Source organism: Salmo salar, chromosome ssa26 (genome assembly GCF_905237065.1).
Source record: "Salmo salar chromosome ssa26, Ssal_v3.1, whole genome shotgun sequence".
Classification (NCBI taxonomy): domain Eukaryota; kingdom Metazoa; phylum Chordata; class Actinopteri; order Salmoniformes; family Salmonidae; genus Salmo; species Salmo salar.
In genome coordinates this window covers 9972596-9993343 of record NC_059467.1, presented here as the reverse complement: position 1 = coordinate 9993343, position 20748 = coordinate 9972596, and the positions used below count along the sequence as shown (strand labels likewise).

The 20748-nt window shown below is 42.5% G+C and overlaps 1 protein-coding gene across 5 annotated transcripts in view; it reads right to left on the bottom strand.

The window, feature by feature from the left end:
• Positions 1–20748, bottom strand: part of LOC106587104 (activating molecule in BECN1-regulated autophagy protein 1A) — a 105936-nt gene that overhangs the window by 43668 nt on the left and 41520 nt on the right. For all 5 annotated transcript variants that reach the window (XM_014175101.2, XM_014175104.2, XM_014175105.2 and 2 more), the window contains one exon: positions 17287–17397. In XM_014175101.2, coding sequence (XP_014030576.2) covers positions 17287–17397 — 111 coding nt within the window. The remainder of the gene's footprint in view (positions 1–17286; positions 17398–20748) is intronic.

The window sequence follows — 20748 nt, the reverse complement described above, 5'->3', positions numbered from 1 at the left end:
ACAAAGTTATAAAACTGCATGAAAAGCATGTCTGGTAGCAACTTTGTGATAGAAATGGCAAGGGAATAAAATACGTCACTTTCACTGTAACAGTGAAGAGAGGTGCCACCTCTTCCACCCCAAATGTTATTAATAGGGGAAAATAACTAAATCGAAGGATGGGCAATGTAATTGCTCCTTGGACATTTACTATCCCACTTCCTCCATGCCCCAACCACTCTACAAGACATCTGAGGACACATTTGGTTTTACAATGTTTGTAAGAATATGGCTAGCTTTCCATGAGTGCAAGAGTCTTGATGTGAACACACTGTTCCAACAACCAATTCATTTAGCAAGAGAAGAGAGTGGGGTCTTTGAAAATGTTCCACGATATCGGCATGGTTCCACACTTATGCAATCTGCAAGGGTGAAAATACATCACGCAATCTTAGCATCTGAACTAGGTCTGTGACTATAGCAGTTTCGCAATATTTTTTCGGTGGCAAAAATGAAAACACGAAGGAGACCAAATTCTTTGGTCCTTTAAAAACCTGCTGTATGTAAAATATCGTGTGCTAATAGCTTGGAAAAGGACTCTGAATATCAACATTAGGGTTGTTTTCCTAAAGAAGTTTAATCCGCTTAGTATCTTGTCAAGGAAAACAACACTAACGAGTGTCACGATCGTCCGGCAGGATTTCCATTAGCCGGTAAATGTCGGCCTTTGGCCGATAAAATAAATGAAAAGTCAATAAATAAAATTGTTGCCAGACAAATTGTCTGGAAGAAAAAAAATAATACATTGCAAAATAATGTTTTTTGTTCCATTGATGGATATACTAGTCGATGTGCTCCAACTTCAAAGGCAAATATACTTCATAGGCTAATAAATCCACAAGCTGCTTGGAAATCAGTGTTGGGTGTGTGTGTGTTTCTATTTTTACTTACGCAAAAGAAGTGAGGTTCTCATAAGGGACTTCAGCTAAGTGTACACAGACTGGGCAAAATTGGCAAAGATTGTATTGATTATCCCCGTTTTCAGTGTGCCCGCCGAGAGGGGATTCCTTCTTCAAAACAGAGTAAAGACGGCTTCAAGATCACGCTTTCTTGAGGACAAAGTAACGAGGCTGATATGCATCACAAGCTGCTGCAAGGAGTAGGACAGCTTTGATTTCCCAACAGCAACGGCTCACTTTGAGCAGGCCAAGGTCTGCCGCAAACGCAGGTAAATTAGAGGCAAATGATTGTGTTCGTCAGGCACTGTCCTAGCAGTTCAGCTGCCGCCCAAGGAAAGATGAACATACGCCACCCTCTGTGTCATGAATAGTACAAAGATTTGGAATGGATTGATAGACTCGAGAAATGATATGTATCATGCGCAATTGGTGCACTTCAGTTGAGCTTATTCAGTAGCACTTGGAAAAGAAACATTGAGGCCAACTATTCACATTGGAGAATTACAATGTTGCAATCACTAGGCAGCCAACTGCCTATAGTAGGAAACAGAGTTGTTATCACTAAACCACATATATCACACATGACATGAGTCACGATCCCACGATAGCTCAAATTACAATAAAACATGTATTAACATCATCCAGTAGAACTGTAAAAAGAGAGATATAATTTAAGCTTTGGAAGCAAGTGCTTTCATAAATGCATGGCACGGGACTCATTTCACAGGAGCATTGTAAAATACGATTTCTCTCAATGAACCAGCCTTAACGAATGTAGTTTATTTACATATCGAGTGGTGCAGTGGTCTAATGCACTGCATCTCAGTGCTAGAGGCGTCACCACAGACCCTGGTTCGATCCCGGGCTGTATCACAACTGGCCGTGGTCGGGAGTCCCATAGGGCGGCGCACAATTGGCCCAGCGTCGTCTAGGTTAGGAGAGGCCGTCATTCTAAAATAAGAATTTGTTCTTAACTGACTTGCCTTGTTAAATAAGTAAAATAAAATTGAATTGTACAACATCAGTTTTATAATTCATTCATTTTGTGGCCACCTAGAGTGTCCTTTTTCCACTGCTGTGGTGCTGAATCACAGCGGGAATGGGGAGGGCCAGCCTGGTCACGGCTAGAACCGGTCCAGCTTTTGTCAAATTAATGTCAAAGGTTCAATTGTTTTGCATGTTATACTGAACAAAAATATAAACGCAACAACTACAAAGATTTTACTGAGTTACAGTTCAAATAAAGAAATCAGTAAATTTACAAATGAATTAGGCCCTAATCTATGGATTTCACAGGGAGACAGATATGCATCTGTTTGTCACAGACACCAGAAAATCTGTCATTATCTGGTGATCACCATATGCCTCATGCAGCGCTACACATCTCCTTTGTATAGAGTTGATCAGGCTGTTGATTGTGGCCTTTGGAATGTCCCTTTCCTCTTCAACGGCTGTGCGAAGTTGCTGGATATTGGCGGGAACTGGAACACGCTATTGTACACGTCAATCCAGATCATCTCAAACATGCTCAATGGGTGACACGTCTGGTCAGTATTCAGGCCATGGAAGAACTGGGACATTTTCAGCTTCCAGGAATTGTGTACAGAACCTTGGGACATGGGGCAGTGCATTATCATGCTGAAACATAAGGATGGCAGCTGATGAATGGCACAACAATGGGCCTCAGGATCTCTTCACGGTATCTCTGTGCATTCAAATTACCATGATAAAATGCAATTGTGTTTGTTGTCTGTAGCTTATACCTGCCCATACCATAACCCCACTGCACTCTGTTCAGAACTCAGCAAACCGCTCGCCCACACGAGACCATACACATGGTCTGCAGTTGTGAGGCCGGATGGATGCAGCTCAAAATAATCTAAAACAAGGTTGAGGCGGCTTATGGTAGAGAAATTAACATAAAATTCTCTGGCAAGAGTTCTGGTGGTCATTCCTGCAGTCAGCATGCCAACTGCACACTCCCTCAAATTTGATACATCTGTGGCATTGTGTTGTGTGACAAAACTGCACATTTTAGAGGGGCCTTTTATTGTCCCCAGCACAAGGTGCAACTGTTTAATGACCATGCTGTTTAATCAACTTCTTGATATACAACACCCGTCAGGTGGATGGATTAAATTGGCAAAGGAGAAATGCTCACTAACAGGGATTTAAACAAATTTGTTCACAAAATTTGAGCGGACTATACTTTTTGTGCTTATGGAACATTTCTGGGATCTCTTATTTCAGCTCATGAAACATGGGACCAACACTTTACATAGTGTTTATATTTTTGTGCGAATCCTAACCATATACCTTTTCCTAACCGTAACCTAATTTTACAGGTTAAATTCTCCTAACCTGCTACGAAAAGTCAAATTTGACGTTAATTTGACAAAAGCTGGATCGCTTCTAGCCATGACCGGCTGTCCCTGGTGTTCATAGACAGCCATTTTCTGTTATTTATTAGGCCTGGATTGTATTTGAAAACAGCTGTTTTTGTATTTATTAAAATGTTCATACAAATAGCCTATAGTTAATGTCATTCGCAAATTATATTAAACAAATATATTTTGAAGATGAGTTTTATTACTGTGTAGGTGACTTGTTCTTCTAGGCCAAATGTTTATTTCCAATAAAACATTTTCTAAATGTAATCTTTCTTTAACTAGGCAAGTCAGTTAAGAACAAATTCTTACTTACAATGACGGCCTACACCGGCCAAACCCGTACGACGCTGGGCCAATTGTGCGCCGCCCTATGGGACTCCCAATCATGGCCGGTTGTGATACAGCCTGGATTTGAACCAGGGTGTCTGTAATGACGCCTCTAGCATTGAGATGCAGTGCCTTAGACTGCTGCGCCACTCGGGAGCCTGATATAAGTATAAATTATATTCAACTATGATTTGCAGCAGGGACGGAGATGCAACGGGCAATGCTTTGCTTTTCAATAAAAACCGGTCACGTTGGTATAAGAACATCGTTCTACTTAATTTTGTTACAATTTAACAGGCTAATTTCTATTCTGTTCAAATTAATTACAATAATCCACATGCAATTTGGAGAACAGTGGGTGGACACACTAATGCATTACACACCCAATGCATATGGTTGTCAGGTAAATTAAAATCTTACCGGTCACGTTGTCCAGCGCCAAATTTTCCTGACGGAAACCCTGATGTGCATGCCTATGCATTACACACTAATAACCCCTGCTGCTACAGATGTACAAGTGGGTTGGTCGAGAACCAATAGCCTACCTAAGCACTTAAAAAAAAAATAACCTATTGCACACCTGCCAACCCTGTATCATGCCAGTAGTACCAGAAGCACGTGGCAAATTGTAGATGTAGCACGAGCCGAATTGGGGGTTTCTTCCCTCGCACGTTCGCTGTTTGTGAGTCTGATGGCTTTTTAGACACGGTTCATAATCAACACTCAAAGCAAAATCATTTTGAAAACACAAAAACAAAATGAGCGCATCGACACAGACTGCATACTGGCTACACAAAGCTTCAATTGGCTACTGCTAAGGGAATTTGAACACTGTTCGCTAGAAGAGTATGGTGTTTTAGCCAACGTAAAGGTGCTCATTGTATTTCTTTGCAGAGCATACATAATTTCAGATCAGGCCCTATTAATTTCTACGTACTTTTAACTCGGATCTCGTACCAACGTAAATGGACAGAGAATTGCGTAGCTGATAGGCAAAATGTGTGCATGTTGGCAGGTCTGCTAATGGTTGCCCAAGAAGATAAAGATCCTGGATAGGATTATGACGAAATTATGCAGCAACGCCTGGAGAAAAGATGGCGCTGGAGGGGATGGCGCCGTCATATCTGCTTTTAACCAAACAGGCTATTTTGTTCATTTTTTTCACGTTGGTCATGACTTGTTTTGTACATAATGTTGCTGCTACCGTCTTATGATTGAAAAGAGTTTCTGGACATCAGAACTGGGATAACTCACCTCAAATTGGACGAGGAGTTGTTCTTCATTGAGTCGGACGCGAGGGATATACTACAGACACCCGACCAGGCCCAGAACCCCGTGATTCGCTGGAAAAGGAAACGCAGGTTTCGTGGAAAGAGATGAGGATGCCTTGTGAGGATCAGGTGACGAGTGGCTAATCTGCCCTTGCCTTCCATCCTGCTAGCTAACGTTCAATCGCTGGAAAATAAATGGGACGAACTGAAAGCATGTATATCCTACCAACAGGACTGTAATATCTTATGTTTCACCGAGTCGGGGCTGAACGACGACATTAAGAACATGCAGCTGGCAAGTTATACACTGTTGGCAGGATAGAACCTCTGGTAAGACACGGGGTGGGGGCCAATACATATATGTAAACAACAGCTGGTGCACAAATCTAAGGAAGTCTCGAGGTTTTGCTCATCTGAGGTAGAGTATCTCATGATAAGCTGTAGACCACAATATCTACCTAGAGAGTTTCTGTATTTTTCGTAGCTGTTTACATACCACCACAGACCAATGCTGGCACTAAAACCACACTCAATGAGCTGTTTTCCGCCATAAGCAAACAGGAAAACGCTCATCCAGAGGCGGCGCTCCTAGTGGCCGGGGACTTTAATGCAGGGAAACTTCAATCAGTTTTACTTAAATTCTATCAGCATGTTAAATATGCAACCAGAGAGGAAAAACATTTTTAGACCACCTTTACTCCACACACAGAGACGCATACAAAACTCTCCCTCGCCCTCCATTTGGCAAATCTGACCATAACTCTATCCTCCTGATTCCTGCTTACAAGCAAAAATTAAAGCAGGAAGCACCAGTGACTCAATCTATATCAAAAAGTGGTCAGACGAAGCAGAAGCTAAACTACAGGAAATGTTTTGCTAGCAGACTGGAATATGTTCCGGGATTCTTACGATGGCATTGAGGAGTACACCACATCAGTCATTGGCTTTATCAATAAGTGCATCGAGGACGTCGTCCCCACAGTGATCGTACGTACATACCCCAACCAGAAGCCACGGATTACAGGCAACATTCGCACTGAGCTAAAAGGGTAGAGCTGACGCTTTCAAGCAGCGGGACTCTAACGCAGAAGCTTATAAGAAATCCCGCTATGCCCTCCGACGAACCATCAAACAAGCAAAGCGTCAATACAGGACTAAGATCGAATCGAACTACACCAGCTCTGACGCTCGTCAGATGTGGCAGGGCTTGCAAACTATTACAGACTACAAAGGTAAGCACAGCCGAGAGCTGCCCAGTGACACGAGCATACCAGACGAGCTAAATAACCTCTATGCTCGCTTCGAGGCAAGTAACACTGAAACATGCATGAGAGCATCAGCTGTTCCTGACGACTGCGTGATCACTCTCTCCGCAGCCGATGTGAGTAAGACCTTTACACAGGTCAACATTCACAAGGCTGCAGGGCCAGATGGATTACCAGGACGTGAACTCTGAGCATGCACTGACCAACTGGCAAGTGTCTTCACTGACATTTTCAACCTCTCCCTGTCCGAGTCTGTAATGCCAACATGTTTCAAGCAGACCACCATAGTCCCGGTGCCCAAGAACACTAAGGTAACCTGCCTAAATGACTACCGACCTAAATCACTCACATCTGTAGCTATGAAGTGCTTTAAAATGCTGGTCATGCCTCACATCACCATTATCCCAGAAACTCTAGACCCACTCCAATTTGCATACCACCCTAACAGATCCACAGATGATGCAATCCCTATATTGCACTCCACACTGCCATTTCACACCTGGACAAAAGGAACACAAATGTGAGAATGCAATTCATTGACTACAGCTCAGCATTCAACACCATAGTGACCCTGGGACTAAACCCCTCCCTCTGCAACTGGATCCTGGACTTCCTGACGGGCCGGCCCCAGGTGGTAAGGGTAGGTAATAACACATCCGTCACACTGATCCTTAACACGGGGCCCCTCAGGGGTGCGTGCTCAGTCCCCTCCTGTAATCCCTGTTCACTCATGACTGCAAGGCCAGGCACGACTCCAACTCCATCATTAAGTTTGCCGATGACACAACAATGGTAGGCCTGATCACCGACAACGATGAGACAGCCTATAGAGAGGTCAGAGACCTGACCGTGTGGTGCAAGGACAACAACCTCTCCCTCAACGTGATCAAGACAAAGGATTGTGGACTACAGGAAAAGGAGGACCGAGCACACCCCCATTCTCATCAACAGGGCTGTAGCGGAGCAGCAAACTAACATGGTTCAATTACACCAAGACAGTCGTGAAGAGGGCACGACAAAACCTATTCCCCCTCAGGAGACTGAAAAGATTTGGCATGGGTCCTCAGATCCAGAAAAGGTTTTACAGCTGCACTGTCAACGTCAAGAGCATCCTGACGGGTTGCATCACTGCCTGGTATAGCAACTGCTTGGCCTCCGACCGCAAGGCACTACAGAGGGTAGTGCGTATTTAATTTATTTTTTTATTTCACCTTTATTTAACCAGGTAGGCAAGTTGAGAACAAGTTCTCATTTACAATTGCGACCTGGCCAAGATAAAGCAAAGCAGTTCGACAACATACAAAAACACAGAGTTACACATGGAGTAAAACAACATACAATCAATGATGCAGTAGAAAAAAAAATAAGACTATATACAATGTGAGCAAATGATGTGAGATAAGGGAGGTAAAGGCAAAAAAAATGCCATGGTGGCAAAGTAAATAAAGTATAGCAAGAAAAACACTGGAATGGTAGATTTGTAGTTTGAAGAAAGTTCAAAGATAAAATATAAATAATATGGTGCAAAGGAGCAAAATAAATAAAATAAATAAATACAGTAGGGGAAGAGGTAGTAGTTTGGGCTAAATTATAGATGGGCTATGTACAGGTGCAGTGATCTGTGAGCTGCTCTGACAGCTGGTGCTTAAAGCTAGTGAGGGAGATAAGCGTTTCCAGTTTCAGAGATTTTTGTAGTTCGTTCCAGTCATTGGCAGCAGAGAACTGGAAGGAGAGACGACCAAAGGAGGAGTTGGCTTTAGGGGTGACCAGAGAGATATACCTGCTGGAGCGCGTGCTGCTGGTGGGTGCTGCTATGGTGACCAGTGAGCGGAGATAAGGGGGGACTTTACCTAGCAGGGTCTTGTAGATGACCTGGAGCCAATGTGTTTGGCGACGATTATGAAGCGAGGGCCAGCCAACGAGAGCATAAAGGTTGCAGTGGTGGGTAGTATATGGGGCTTTGGTGACAAAACGGATGGCACTGTGATAGACTGCATCCAATTTGTTGAGTAGAGTGTTGGAAGCTATTTTGTAAATGACATCGCCGAAGTCGAGGATTGGTAGGATGGTCAGTTTTACGAGGGTATGTTTGGCAGCATGAGTGAAGGATGCTTTGTTGCGAAATAGGAAGCCAATTCGAGATTTCACTTTGGATTGGAGATGATTGATGTGAGTCTGGAAGGAGAGTTTACAGTCTAACCAGACACCTAGGTATTTGTAGTTGTCCACAAATTCTAAGTTAGAACCGTCCAGAGAAGTGATGCTGGACAGGCGGGCAGGTGCAGGCAGCGATCGGTTGAAGAGCATGCATTTAGTTTTACTTGTGTTTAGGAGCAGTTGGAGACCACGGAAGGAGAGTTGAATGGCATTGAAGCTCGTCTGGAGGGTTGTTAACACAGTGTCCAAAGAAGGGCCAGAAGTGTACAGAATGGTGTCGTCTGCGTAAAGGTGGATCAGAGATTCACCAGCAGCAAGAGCGACATCATTTATGTATACAGAGAATGGCCCAGTACATCACTGGGGCCAAGCTTCCTGCCATCCAGGACCTCTATACCAGGCGGTGTCAGAGGAAGGCCCTAAAAATTGTCATAGACTCCAGCCACCCTAGTCAAAGACTGTTCTCTATGCTATCGCACGGCAAACGGTACCGGAGTGCCAAGTCTAGGTCCAAGAGGCTTCTAAACAGCGTGTACCCTCAAGCCATAAGAGTCCTGAACAGATAATGAAATGGCTACCCAGACTATTTGCACGCCCCCCCCCACTGCTACTCTGTTACTATCTATGCAGTCACTTTAATAACCTCTGCCTGCATGTACATAATTACCTCGACACCAGCGCCCCCGCAGATTGACTCTGTACCGGTACCCCCTATATATAGCCTCACTATTGTTATTTACTGCTGCTCCTTAATTACTTGTTATTCTCATCTTATTTTTTTAATTAAAACTGCATTGTTGGTTAACGGCTTGTAAGTAAGCATTTCACTGTAAGGTCTACACCGGTTGTATTCGGCACATATGACAAATAAGATTATGGTAGAGTTAAGTTCAAATACAAAGGATTTTAAATTGAAACATCCCACACTGTTTTTAATTGCACAGCTTTCTCTTTGCAATATGTCTCGCTGAATATGTGCATTAGCATATCAGTCAGTCTGCATTTGGCATGAACTTCTAGATCACGATGGGGAGAGTCATTTGCATTGTTTGCGATTGTATTTCAGACCCTCTGCTTTTAATCATTGCTGAGAAGCTCCACACACACCACCCACCCACCCACCCCGGATAACACATCTCTTCCTCTTTCCTAAACAGCTGTTACAGTTCATTGTTAAAAGGCACCACCCACATCAATTATATATGAGCAGCATTCCGGAGAGGGCCCATAGCCAAGTCTGTCTGTGGAGCTTAGTGGAGAGCTATACACATCACACTGTTCACAACTTACTCTCAGAGAGGAGGAACATCTGCTGTGCTAGCGTTCTGAAATGAAGTTCTTAACAGAAGGCAAAGTTATAATTATTATTTTGAAATTATTTACCTTCATTCCAGAGATTTACCTTGTCTTTTTCCGTTATATACAGTGCATTCGGAAAGTATTCAGACCCATTCACTTTTGACACATTTTGTTGTTACATTACAGCCTTATTCTAAAATGTATTTTAAAAATAAAATAAATCCTCAATCTAAACAAACTACCCCATAATGGTAGAGCAAAAACAGGTTTAGACATTTTTTCTAATACATAAAAAAACTGAAATGTCACATTTACACAAGTATTCAGACCCTTTACTCAGTACTTTGTTGAAGCACCTTTGGCAGTGATTACAGCCTCAAGTCTTGGGTATGACGCTATAAGCTTGGCACACCAGTGTTTGGGGAGTTTCTCCCATTCTTCTCTGCAAATCTCTCAAGCTCTGTCAGGTTGGATTGGGTGCGTCGCTGCACAGCTATTTTCAGGTCTCTCCAGAGATCGGTTCAAGTTCGGGCTCCAGCTGGGCTTCTCAAGGACATTCAGAGACTTGTCTCGAAGCCACTCCTGCATTGCCTTGGCTGTGCTTAGGGTCACTGGAAGGTGAACCTTTCCTCTAGACGTGACGCATGGCATTCAGGCCAAAGAGTTCAATCTTGATTACATCAGACCAGAGAATCTTGTTTGTCATGGTCTGAGAGTCCTTTAGGTGCCTTTTGGCAAACTCCAAGCGGGCTGTCATGTGCCTTTTACTGAGGAATGCCTTCCGTCTGGCCACTCTACCATAAAGGCCTGATTTGCGGAGTGCTGCAGAGATGGTTGTCCTTCTGGAAGGTTCTCCCATCTCCACAGAGGAACTCTGGAGCTCTGTCAGAGTGACCATTGGGCTCTTGGTCACCTCCCTGACCAGGGCCCTTCTCCCTCGTTTGCTCAGGGGGGGCAGCTCTAGGAAGAGTCTTGGTGGTTCAAAATGTCTTCCATTTAAGAATGGAGGCCACTATGTTCTTGAGGACCTATAATGCTGCTTAACTGTTTTGGTACCCTTCCCCAGATCTGTGCTTCAACTCAATCCTGTCTCGGAGCTCTACGGACAATTCCTTCATGGCTTGGTTTTTGCTCTGACATGCCCTGTCAACTGTGGAACTTTATATAGACAGTTTTGTTCCTTTCCAAATCATGTAGAAACATCTCAAGGATGATCAATGGAAACAGGACGTACCTGAGCTCAATTTCGAGTACCATAGCAAAGAGTCTGAATACTTATGTAAATAAGGTGTTTTATTTTTAATACATTTGTAAAAACATATATATTTTTTTTAACCGGTTTTTGTTTTGTCATTACAGGGTATTGTGTGTAGATTGATAAAAAAGTTATTTCATTCATTATAGAATAAGGCTGTAACATAAAAAAAATTGTAAAAAGTCAAAGGGTCTGAATATTTTCTGAATGGACTGTAGGTGTTGAGCTATTATTAGAAATGTATAGGTCAGATTAATTCAATATTGTTTTAATTTTACACGTTTTAACTGTTGACTTCAATTCATGGCATCCTTGCTTGAGTTCTATATAACGTATCAGTATTAAAAATAGCTTTTCAGATCAGATGTCAATGCCACAGTGCCCTATAAGTTCATTACATGGCTCACGGCCCTGAGCTCCTCCCTATGCAACTGGGTCCTGGACTTCCTGACAGGCCGCCCCCAGGTGGTGAAGACAGGCAACATGACCTCTTTGACATGGATTCTCAACACAAGGGTTCGTCCTCAGTCCCCTCCTGTATACCCACAACTGCGTGGCCTCTCAGTTTCAATTCCATCATGAAGTTCGCTGACGACAACAGTAGTAGGCCTGATTACCAACAACGAGACAGCCGACAGGAAGGTGGTAGGCACCTGAAAACATGGTGCCAGGTAAACAACGTCTCCCTCAACACCAGCAAAACAAACGAGCTGACTGTGGACTTCAGGAAGACCCAGGCTGGACATGCCCACATCTTCATCAATGGGGCTGCCGTGGAGACGGTCAATAACTTCAAATTTCTTGGCGTACACATCTCAGAGAAGCTGAAATGGTCTAACCAGACGGACACCGTGGTGAAGAAGGCACGACAACGACTCTTCAACCTCAGGATGCTGAAGAAATGCGGCCAGTCCCCGAGGGCTCTCACAGTGTTCTACAGGAGCACCATCGAGAGTATACTTTCGGGCTGCATCACAGCCTGGTATGGCAACTCCCCTCTGAAGCGCATTGCGGTCCGTGGCAGTGTGATACGTGCAGTCAAAAGCACCATTGCGCGCACACTGCCTGCCCTATAGGAACCCTATAATACCAGGTGTCACAGGAAGCACACCCTGTTCTCCCAGCTTCATATCACTCAGACAGTACAGGAGCATCATGGCAAAAACCAGAAAACTGGCAAATAGTTTCTACCCTCACACCATCAGGCTGCAGAATAGCTACCACTAGTCAGCTACCCGCTCCCCCCCATGGACAGTCTCCTCCCCTGCTCCCCAGTCAGTTACCTTACCTGTTGCTCCCTCTACGGACATTCCCCCCCCCACTGACTTTAACTCTGCCCCCACTCCAATGACATTCATCACTGTTGCTAATATGTACAGTGCAGTATAATTGAATTATAATTGGTTTTATTTCACTTGGTCCCTACACGCCCTCAATGATCATGCTGCACCCCCTACGGTCATTTCCCCCCCCCCACCCCCTCCAGAGTCTTTACTCTGCTTCCACCTCAATGGACATTTATTTATCCATCACTGCTACAAATGTTATGATGTATATAGCACTATTTCTATTGTTGCTTTTTTATTACCATTTTCATTATTTTATTTCACTTAGTCCTGCATGTTGGAGCTCGGACCCAAAAAAAATTCACTTGTACCCTGCAATCACACCTGCAACCCTGTACATGTGATTACTTAACACTCTGAATCTGATAAATCATCCACATAAAGACTCAATTACATGCTTTGCAGGCTCAAAATACTCAAACAAAAACACCAGATATTAATTCATGAGCATCGAAACCAAAACTGTTTACTTTGTCAATTCAAATCATTGGTAAATGGAGACAAGAGTTGCAAGCCCTCCGATATCGCTATACAAACCCACACAGTGGAGCTAAAATCACGTTGTTGGGAGTGGGTGAGTCACCCACTCCCAACAACCACTCACCCACAACCGGAGGTACATTGCTGGGCAAAAAATAAAATAATGCCTAGGGCAGGGATTTTATTTGGTTTTCTGAGCAAAACATTATATAATATTTGTTTTTGGACATAAAAACAGTAAGAACACCAGCAAATCAGCTCAAAGTGATTTTAATTTAGGAAATTTATTCCAAAGTATTCCCACACGAGAGAGATCCAGTGCATTCTGAAAGTATTCAGACCCCTTGACTTTTTCCACATTTTGTTACGTTACAGCCTTATTCTAAAATGGATTACATTGTTTTTTTCCCCCTTCAATGACAAAGCAAAAACAGGTTTAGATATTTTTGCAAATATAATATAATATATAAATAAGAAAAAAGTACCAAAGTATTCATACCCTTTAATTTGCTGAAGCTCATTTGGCAGCGATTACAGCATAAAGTATTTTTGGGTATGCCACTACAAGCTTGGCACACCTGTATTTGGGGAGATTCTCCCACGCTCTGTCAGGTTAGATGGGGAGCGTTGCCACACAGCTATTTTCAATTCTCTCCAGAGATGTTCGATCGGGTTCAAGTCCGGGCTCTGGCTGGGCCACTCAAGGACATTCATAAAAAGATTTGCCTTCAGAAGGTATTCACATTCCTTGACTTTTTCCACAGTTTGCTGTGTTACAGCTTGAATTTAAAAATGTATTAAATGTATATTTTTTTGTTACTGGCCTGTCGTCACAATACCCCATAATATCAAAGTGGAATTATGTTCTTTAACATTTTTACCAAAAAAATTATTTGTTGAAAAATGAAACGCTGAAATGTCTTGAGTCAATAAGTATTCAACCCCTTTGTTATGGCAAGCCTAAATAAACCGCTCAGGGATTTCACCATGAGGCCAATGGTGACATTAAAACAGTTTGACAATTAATGGCTGTGATAGGAGTAAACTGAGGATGGATCAACATTGTAGTTACTCTACAATACTAACCTAATTGACAGAGCGAAAAGAAGCCTGTGCAGAATAAAAATATTTCGAAACATGCATCCTGTTTGCCACAAGGCACTAAAGTAATAATGTAAAAAATGTGGCAAAGCAATTAACATTTAGTATTCATGACAAAAGGTTGTTTGGGGCATATCCAATACAACACATTACTGAGTACCACTCTCCATATTTTCAATCATAGTGGTGAATGTTATGGGTATGCTTGTCATCATTAAGGACTGGGGAGTTTTTCAGGATAAGAAAGAAATGGAGTGGAGCTAAGCAAAGGCAAAATCCTAGAGGAAAACCTGCTTCATTCTGCTTTCCACCAGACACTGGGAGATAAATTCACCTTTCAGCAGGACAATAACCTAAAACACAAGGCCAAATCTACATTGGTTGCTTACCAAGAAGACAGTGAATGTTCCTGATTGGCCTAGTTACAGTTTTGACTTAAATCTGCTTGAAAATCTATGGCAAGATCTAGAAAATCATTGTCTAGCAATGACCAATAAGCAAATTTGACAGAACTTGAAGAATACAAATGGGAAAATGTTGCACAATTAGAGATTTACCCAGAAAGACTCACAGTTGTAGTCGCTGCCAAAATGTGCTTCAACAAAGTATTGACTCAGTGGTTTGAATACTTATGTAAATTCGATATCTGCATTTGCATCTTTGCAAACATTTCTAAAAATATGTTTTCACTTTGTTATTCTGGGGTATTATGTGTAGATGGGTGATAAAAATATATATTTCATCAATTTTGAATTCAGGCTGTAACAAAACGTGGAATTAGTGAAGGGGTATGAATACTTTCTGAAGGCACTATACAGTGAGGGGAAAAACTATTTGATCCCCTGCTGATTTTGTATGTTTGCCCATTGACAAAGAAATGATCCGTCTATAATGGTAGGTATATTTGAACAGTGAGAGACAGAATAACAACAAAAAAATCCAGAAAAACGCATGTCAAAAATGTTATAAATTGATTTGCTTTTTAATGAGGGAAATAAGTATTTGACCCCTCTGCAAATCATGACTTAGTACTTGGTGGCAAAGCCCTTGTTGGCAATCACAGAGGTCAGACGTTTCTTGTAGTTGGCCACAAGGTTTGCACACATCTCAGGAGGGATTTTGTCCCACTCCTCTTTGCAGATCTTCTCCAAGTCATTAAGGTTTCGAGGCTGACGTTTGGCAACTCGAACCTTCAGCAACTCGAACCTTCAGCTCCCTCCACAGATTTTCTATGGGATTAAGGTCTGGAGATTGGCTAGGCCACTCCAGGACCTTCATGTGCTTCTTCTTGAGCCACTCCTTTGTTGCCTTGGCCGTGTGTTTTGGGTCATTGTCATGCTGGAATACCCATCCACGACCCATTTTCAATGCCCTGGCTGAGGGAAGGAGGTTCTCACCCAAGATTTGACGGTACATGGCCCCATCCATCGTCCCTTTGATGCGCTGAAGTTGTCCTGTCCCCTTAGCAGAAAAACACCCCCAAAGCATAATGTTTCCACCTCCATGTTTGACGGTGGGGATGGTGTTCTTGGGGTCATAGGCAGCATTCCTCCTCCAAACACAGCGAGTTGAGTTGATGCCAAAGAGCTCCATTTTGGTCTCATCTGACCACAACACTTTCACCCAGTTGTCCTCTGAATCATTCAATGTTCATTGGCAAACTTCAGAGGGGCATGTATATGTGCTTTCTTGAGCAGGGGGACCTTGCGGGCACTGCAGGATTTCAGTCCTTCACGGCGTAGTGTGTTACCAATTGTTTTCTTGGTGACTATGGTCCCAGCTGCCTTGAGATCATTGACAAGATCCTCCTGTGTAGTTCTGGGCTGATTCCTCCCCGTTCTCATGATCATTGCAACTCCACGAGGTGAGATCTTGCATGGAGCCCCAGGCCGAGGGATATTGACAGTTCTTTTGCGTTTCTTCCATTTGCGAATAATCGCACCAACTGTTGTCACCTTTTCACCAAGCTGCTTGGTGATGGTCTTGTAGCCCATTCCAGCCTTGTGTAGGTCTACAATCTTGTCCCTGACATCCTTGGAGAGCTCTATGGTCTTGGCCATGGTGGAGAGTTTGGAATCTGATTGATTGATTGATTGCTTCTGTGGACAGGTGTCTTTTATACAGGTAACGAACTGAGATTAGGAGCACTCCCTTTAAGAGTGTGCTCCTAATCTCAGCTCGTTACCTGTATAAAAAACACCTGGGAGCCAGAAATCTTTCTGATTGAGAGGGGGTCAAATATTTATTTCCCTCATTAAAATGCAAATCAATTTATAACAAGCGTTTTTCTGGATTTTTTGGTTGTTATTCTGTCTCTCACTGTTCAAATAAACTTACCATTAAAATTATAGACTGATAATTTCTTTGTCAGTGGGCAAACGTACAAAATCAGCAGGGGATCAAACACTTTTTCCCCCTCACTGTATATGCGATCGTGTAAGCAAGGTTTGAAATTATTATTACTATTTAGTCAAATATTATATCCGTTTGGGCTTCTTGTGGTCAATTTGCAGTCTACAAATTATTTGTAATTAAGTTCTGGCACTCTGACTATCCTCTCTCTCAACAACAACAAAAACTTCCCGCGGCTAGATTTTGTTGATCCCTGGTCTAGGGAATACCATAGGCTTCTGCTTCCTATATTCTGGAATGAGTTTCTTGGATTCTTATTTGATTACCCCCAAAATATCAATCTTTTAACATTGCTCAAGTTTGGACGACTAGCATGGGGACCCAACACTCAAAAGTTACTGACCTTCGGGTACGTACAGAAATGTGAAATCATCTATAAAAGTCATGGCGTAGTTTGAGGATAATGTCCTTCCCCAATGTCTATTGTAGGTAATGGGTATAATGACTCGCTGAACCGCTAGGAGTACATTACAGTAACTGCCGCAGGACCAATTTCTTTTTTTTAAATAGACACTGTTACATAACATATTACAACTTCTATAAGAACAGTTTGTCAAACACAGTATGTTTAAAGAAAACTAAACCCAGAAAAAGTGCTTGGTTGGGCACTGAATGGATTAGAGCAGAATAACCCAGTGGGTTTTATATTTAGTGGTGGTGCTCTAAGCAGCGGGGCTCTGTTCTCTGTCCTGTGACCTGACGTCAGGAATAACTTGGCCTGAAGCAGAGTAATAACCAGACCACGACACTTTGTGAACCTGATGATAAACAGAGCCACTGAATCTCAAAATACTAAAGTAGAATGCACTCAGCATGGTCCTGCAGGGAGACTACTGTGAAATGAACCGGACCATTAAGACCAGCGGCGGGCAAGATAGAGCGAGAGAAGGCATCCTAGAATAGCAGACAGTGCTAGGCTTGGATCTGAAACAATCCCCACAGAGGAATGAAAAATGGAAAAGGGAGGGCAGATCTGTATGAGTAGGCCTAAGTTTCTTGTTCCATCCCAACAAATCGACAAGTTCAACAATGTTGGTCCACTCACAGTTGCTGATTTCTGGTAGGTCAAACTTGGTGAAGTCCCACCACTGGAGGCGGTAGGTGGTGTTGGCGATGTTACTGGCCACAGCCGACTGACCGTCGCCAATAACCGCACCTAGGAGAAGAGAACAGAGAAGGTCATCATGTAGCTTTATCTCGCTGAGCAAAAAAACTGCACGAGTCACGTAATTTCTATAATATCAACTTAGGTTATGGGGGGAAAAAAGTGTTTTCTATTATACAGTTTTGTAATTCAGTCAAGCCTTTGTTGAGCGGTCATCCAAAATTAGGGATTACAGCTGTGGTCCAGGACCACGCTTTTTCCTGTCTGCCCAGTCATTCTCACTAAACGAGTAAATGCTTTTTTAATTTTTTTTAAAGTCCATTATGTTGACGCTTTCCTGGAGTGTTATGTTAATAGGATGCACATAAACATGGCTGATGATAATGGAATCCTGACCAGGTGCACTTATGTCAGTGTGGGACTAATGGCAAATCAAAAGGGTGCTGGTGAAAAACAATAGTAGACTAAAACCATTTAATAACCATCAAAAGTGGGTACTGGCGTCTGTACGCTGTTATACCAGAATGGGCAATCTAGTAAAAATACTATTCATAAGAATGTCTAAACCTAAGAGGCAAAGAACTGCTCTAAAATTCTGTAAAATATATTACATTTACATTTTACATTTTAGTCATTTAGCAGACGCTCTTATCTAGAGCGACTTACAGTAGTGAATGCATACATTTCATACATTTTTTTTCTTCTTCCTGTACTGGTCCCCCGTGGGAATCGAACCCACAACCCTGGCGTTGCAAACCCCATGCTCTATCAACTGAGCCACACGGGACCGTATATATGATAAATGCATTAATAATACTGCAATACCGCCAATTGCAAGGTCCTAATGAATTATGAGGTATAGGCCTAAATCATATATGCAAACGCATTTACTGGTTCTAATTTGATTTCAGAACAAACTTCCATCAGTCAGTACATAGTAAAATGTCTGTAGTAACTGACCCAGAGGCAGCAACATCAATAGAAACTGCCTTTATGGTACATTAAAACGCCACAAATTATTACACAATTGACACATTTTCTGTCTGTGGCAGAATGTGTGCATGTCACTCCCCAAGTCGGAGTCTAGGACACTTACAAACTGCAACTGTCTGCAACCGCAATAATTTTTTCACAGTTCATTTGAAATGGAGATAAAGGCCTCAGGCTTGTGAGACAAAAACAAATTTCTGTATTGACTTGACTGCAAAAAAAACCAATGATAAAGACAAGAGACAATGACTGTTTATACTGAGTGTTTCTTATACTTTCAAGGTGTTCAAAAAGAAAAGTAGATTAAAAACCGATCGAGTTTGCCCTAATTAGCTACGCTTACATGACACAATTTTATCAAAAAATTACTGAAACTGCAGTGTGAGGGATTAAGTGCTTAATGTTTTTATCTGCTGCGCCATGGTAATGGGCTAAACCTCTTTCAAGGCTGCACTTTCCCTTCTTACAGGAATACATCAAGTTTGCTGAGCAACTGCAAAATTTTCACGAAAGTGAAAGAAATTACCCTCTTCGTAATGTGGCAAACTTAGATTGGTTAGCTTAAATGTTACAATTTGTACTTACACACAGTTGCAATTTGCCTCTACGGGATGTGGTCAACAATGCAGCCATACAGAACTGCAGTATGATGGACTTAATGTATGGTACGCTGTCTGCCCTCTGCTCTTATTTAAGTCATTAAGAGGACGTAATTTATAACTTCACTGAAGTGTTGCAGCAAATTACATGTAGAGGGGCACTTGTTCCATTCATTTCTGACAGACCATCATGACTCATGTCAGAGGGGGGAGAGGGGGCCTAGACTCATGCAGGCTTAGTACATAGTCAGCTGCATATGTGGGGAAACCATCAGCAATGAAAATTAATGACTTTTAAATGAAAAACCTACCAATTTAAAAGGGCCCCTACTGCACATTAAATTTGATGATGTTTAATCTGGGAAGTTATCTGCCCTTATGCTCTTTTCACCACATTTCGTTTAGAATTAATAAAAAAAAAAAAATTTGCCACCCTCTTACTATATTTCCATGCATCATTGTCTGCAATGCCCAAAAACCACATGGCAGAATTATCTACGACTGATGATTGCTAGATTGAGGAAAATAAATATAGAACGAACTACCTATTCTCAGAGGAAGAGGGGCGCTATAACGAAAGATACCATCTGTAGTGCACTGGCTGCACTTGACTGAATGAAACAAAGTGGATCTTAAAAGAGTGGATTTCACATGTACTAGGCCTATACACCAGAAATATAGTGCATGATCGAACAACCCTTACATGTTTTATGACAAATGTTAGTTACATTTGAAAGCAGATGGCACACAATAAGCTAAACATTTCTAATAATTTCAGGGTTTAGAAACTGATAAATCATCTTTGGAAAATCACACTTCTCAGAATCATACGTGGCAAACATTACAAACTACAGTATCTAGACTAGCACCGTAGTAAGCCAGTTAATGACTAAAAGCAGTTGAAGCCCAGACTGATAAGACAAGGGGCGGCGGATGATGTCTTTTTGTAAATAACAGCTGGTGCACGATATCTAAGGAAGTCTCAAGCGATTGCTCGCCTGAGGTAGAGTATCTCATGATAAGCTATAGACCACACTATCTACCTAGAGAGTTTCTGTATTTTTCGTAGCCGTTTACATACCGCCACAGACTGAGGCTGGCACTAACACAGCATTGAATGAGCTGTATTCCGCCAAAAGCAAACAAGAAAACGCTCACCCAGAGGCGGTGTTCCTAGTAGCCGGGGACTTTAATGGAGGGAAACTTCAATCAGTGTTACCTAATTTCTATCAGCATGTTAAATGTGCAACCAGAGGGGGAAAAAAATTCTTGACCACCTTTACTCCACACACAGACACGTACAAAGCTCTCCCTTTCCCTCAATTTGGCAAATCTGACCATAATTCTATCCTCCTGATTCCTGCTTACAAGCAAAAATTAAAGCAGGAAGCACCAGTGACTAGATCAATAAAAAAGTAGTCAGATGAAGCAGATGCTAAGCAACAGGACTGTTTTGCTAGCACAGACAGGAATATGTTCTGGGATTCCTCCGATAGCATTGAGGAGTACACCACATCAGTCATTGGCTTCATCAATAAGTGCATCGATGACGTCGTCCCCACAGTGATCGTATGTACATATCCCAACCAGAAGCCATGGATTACAGGGAACATCCGCACTGAGCTAAAGGCTAGAGCTGGCGCTTTCAAGGAGCAGGACACTAACCCGGAAGCTTATGAGAAATCCTGCTATGCCCTACGATGAACCATCAAACAGGCAAAGCCTCAATACAGGACTAAGATCGGATCGAACTACACCGGCTCCGACGCTCGTCGCATGTGGCAGGGCTTGCAAACGATTACAGACTACAAAA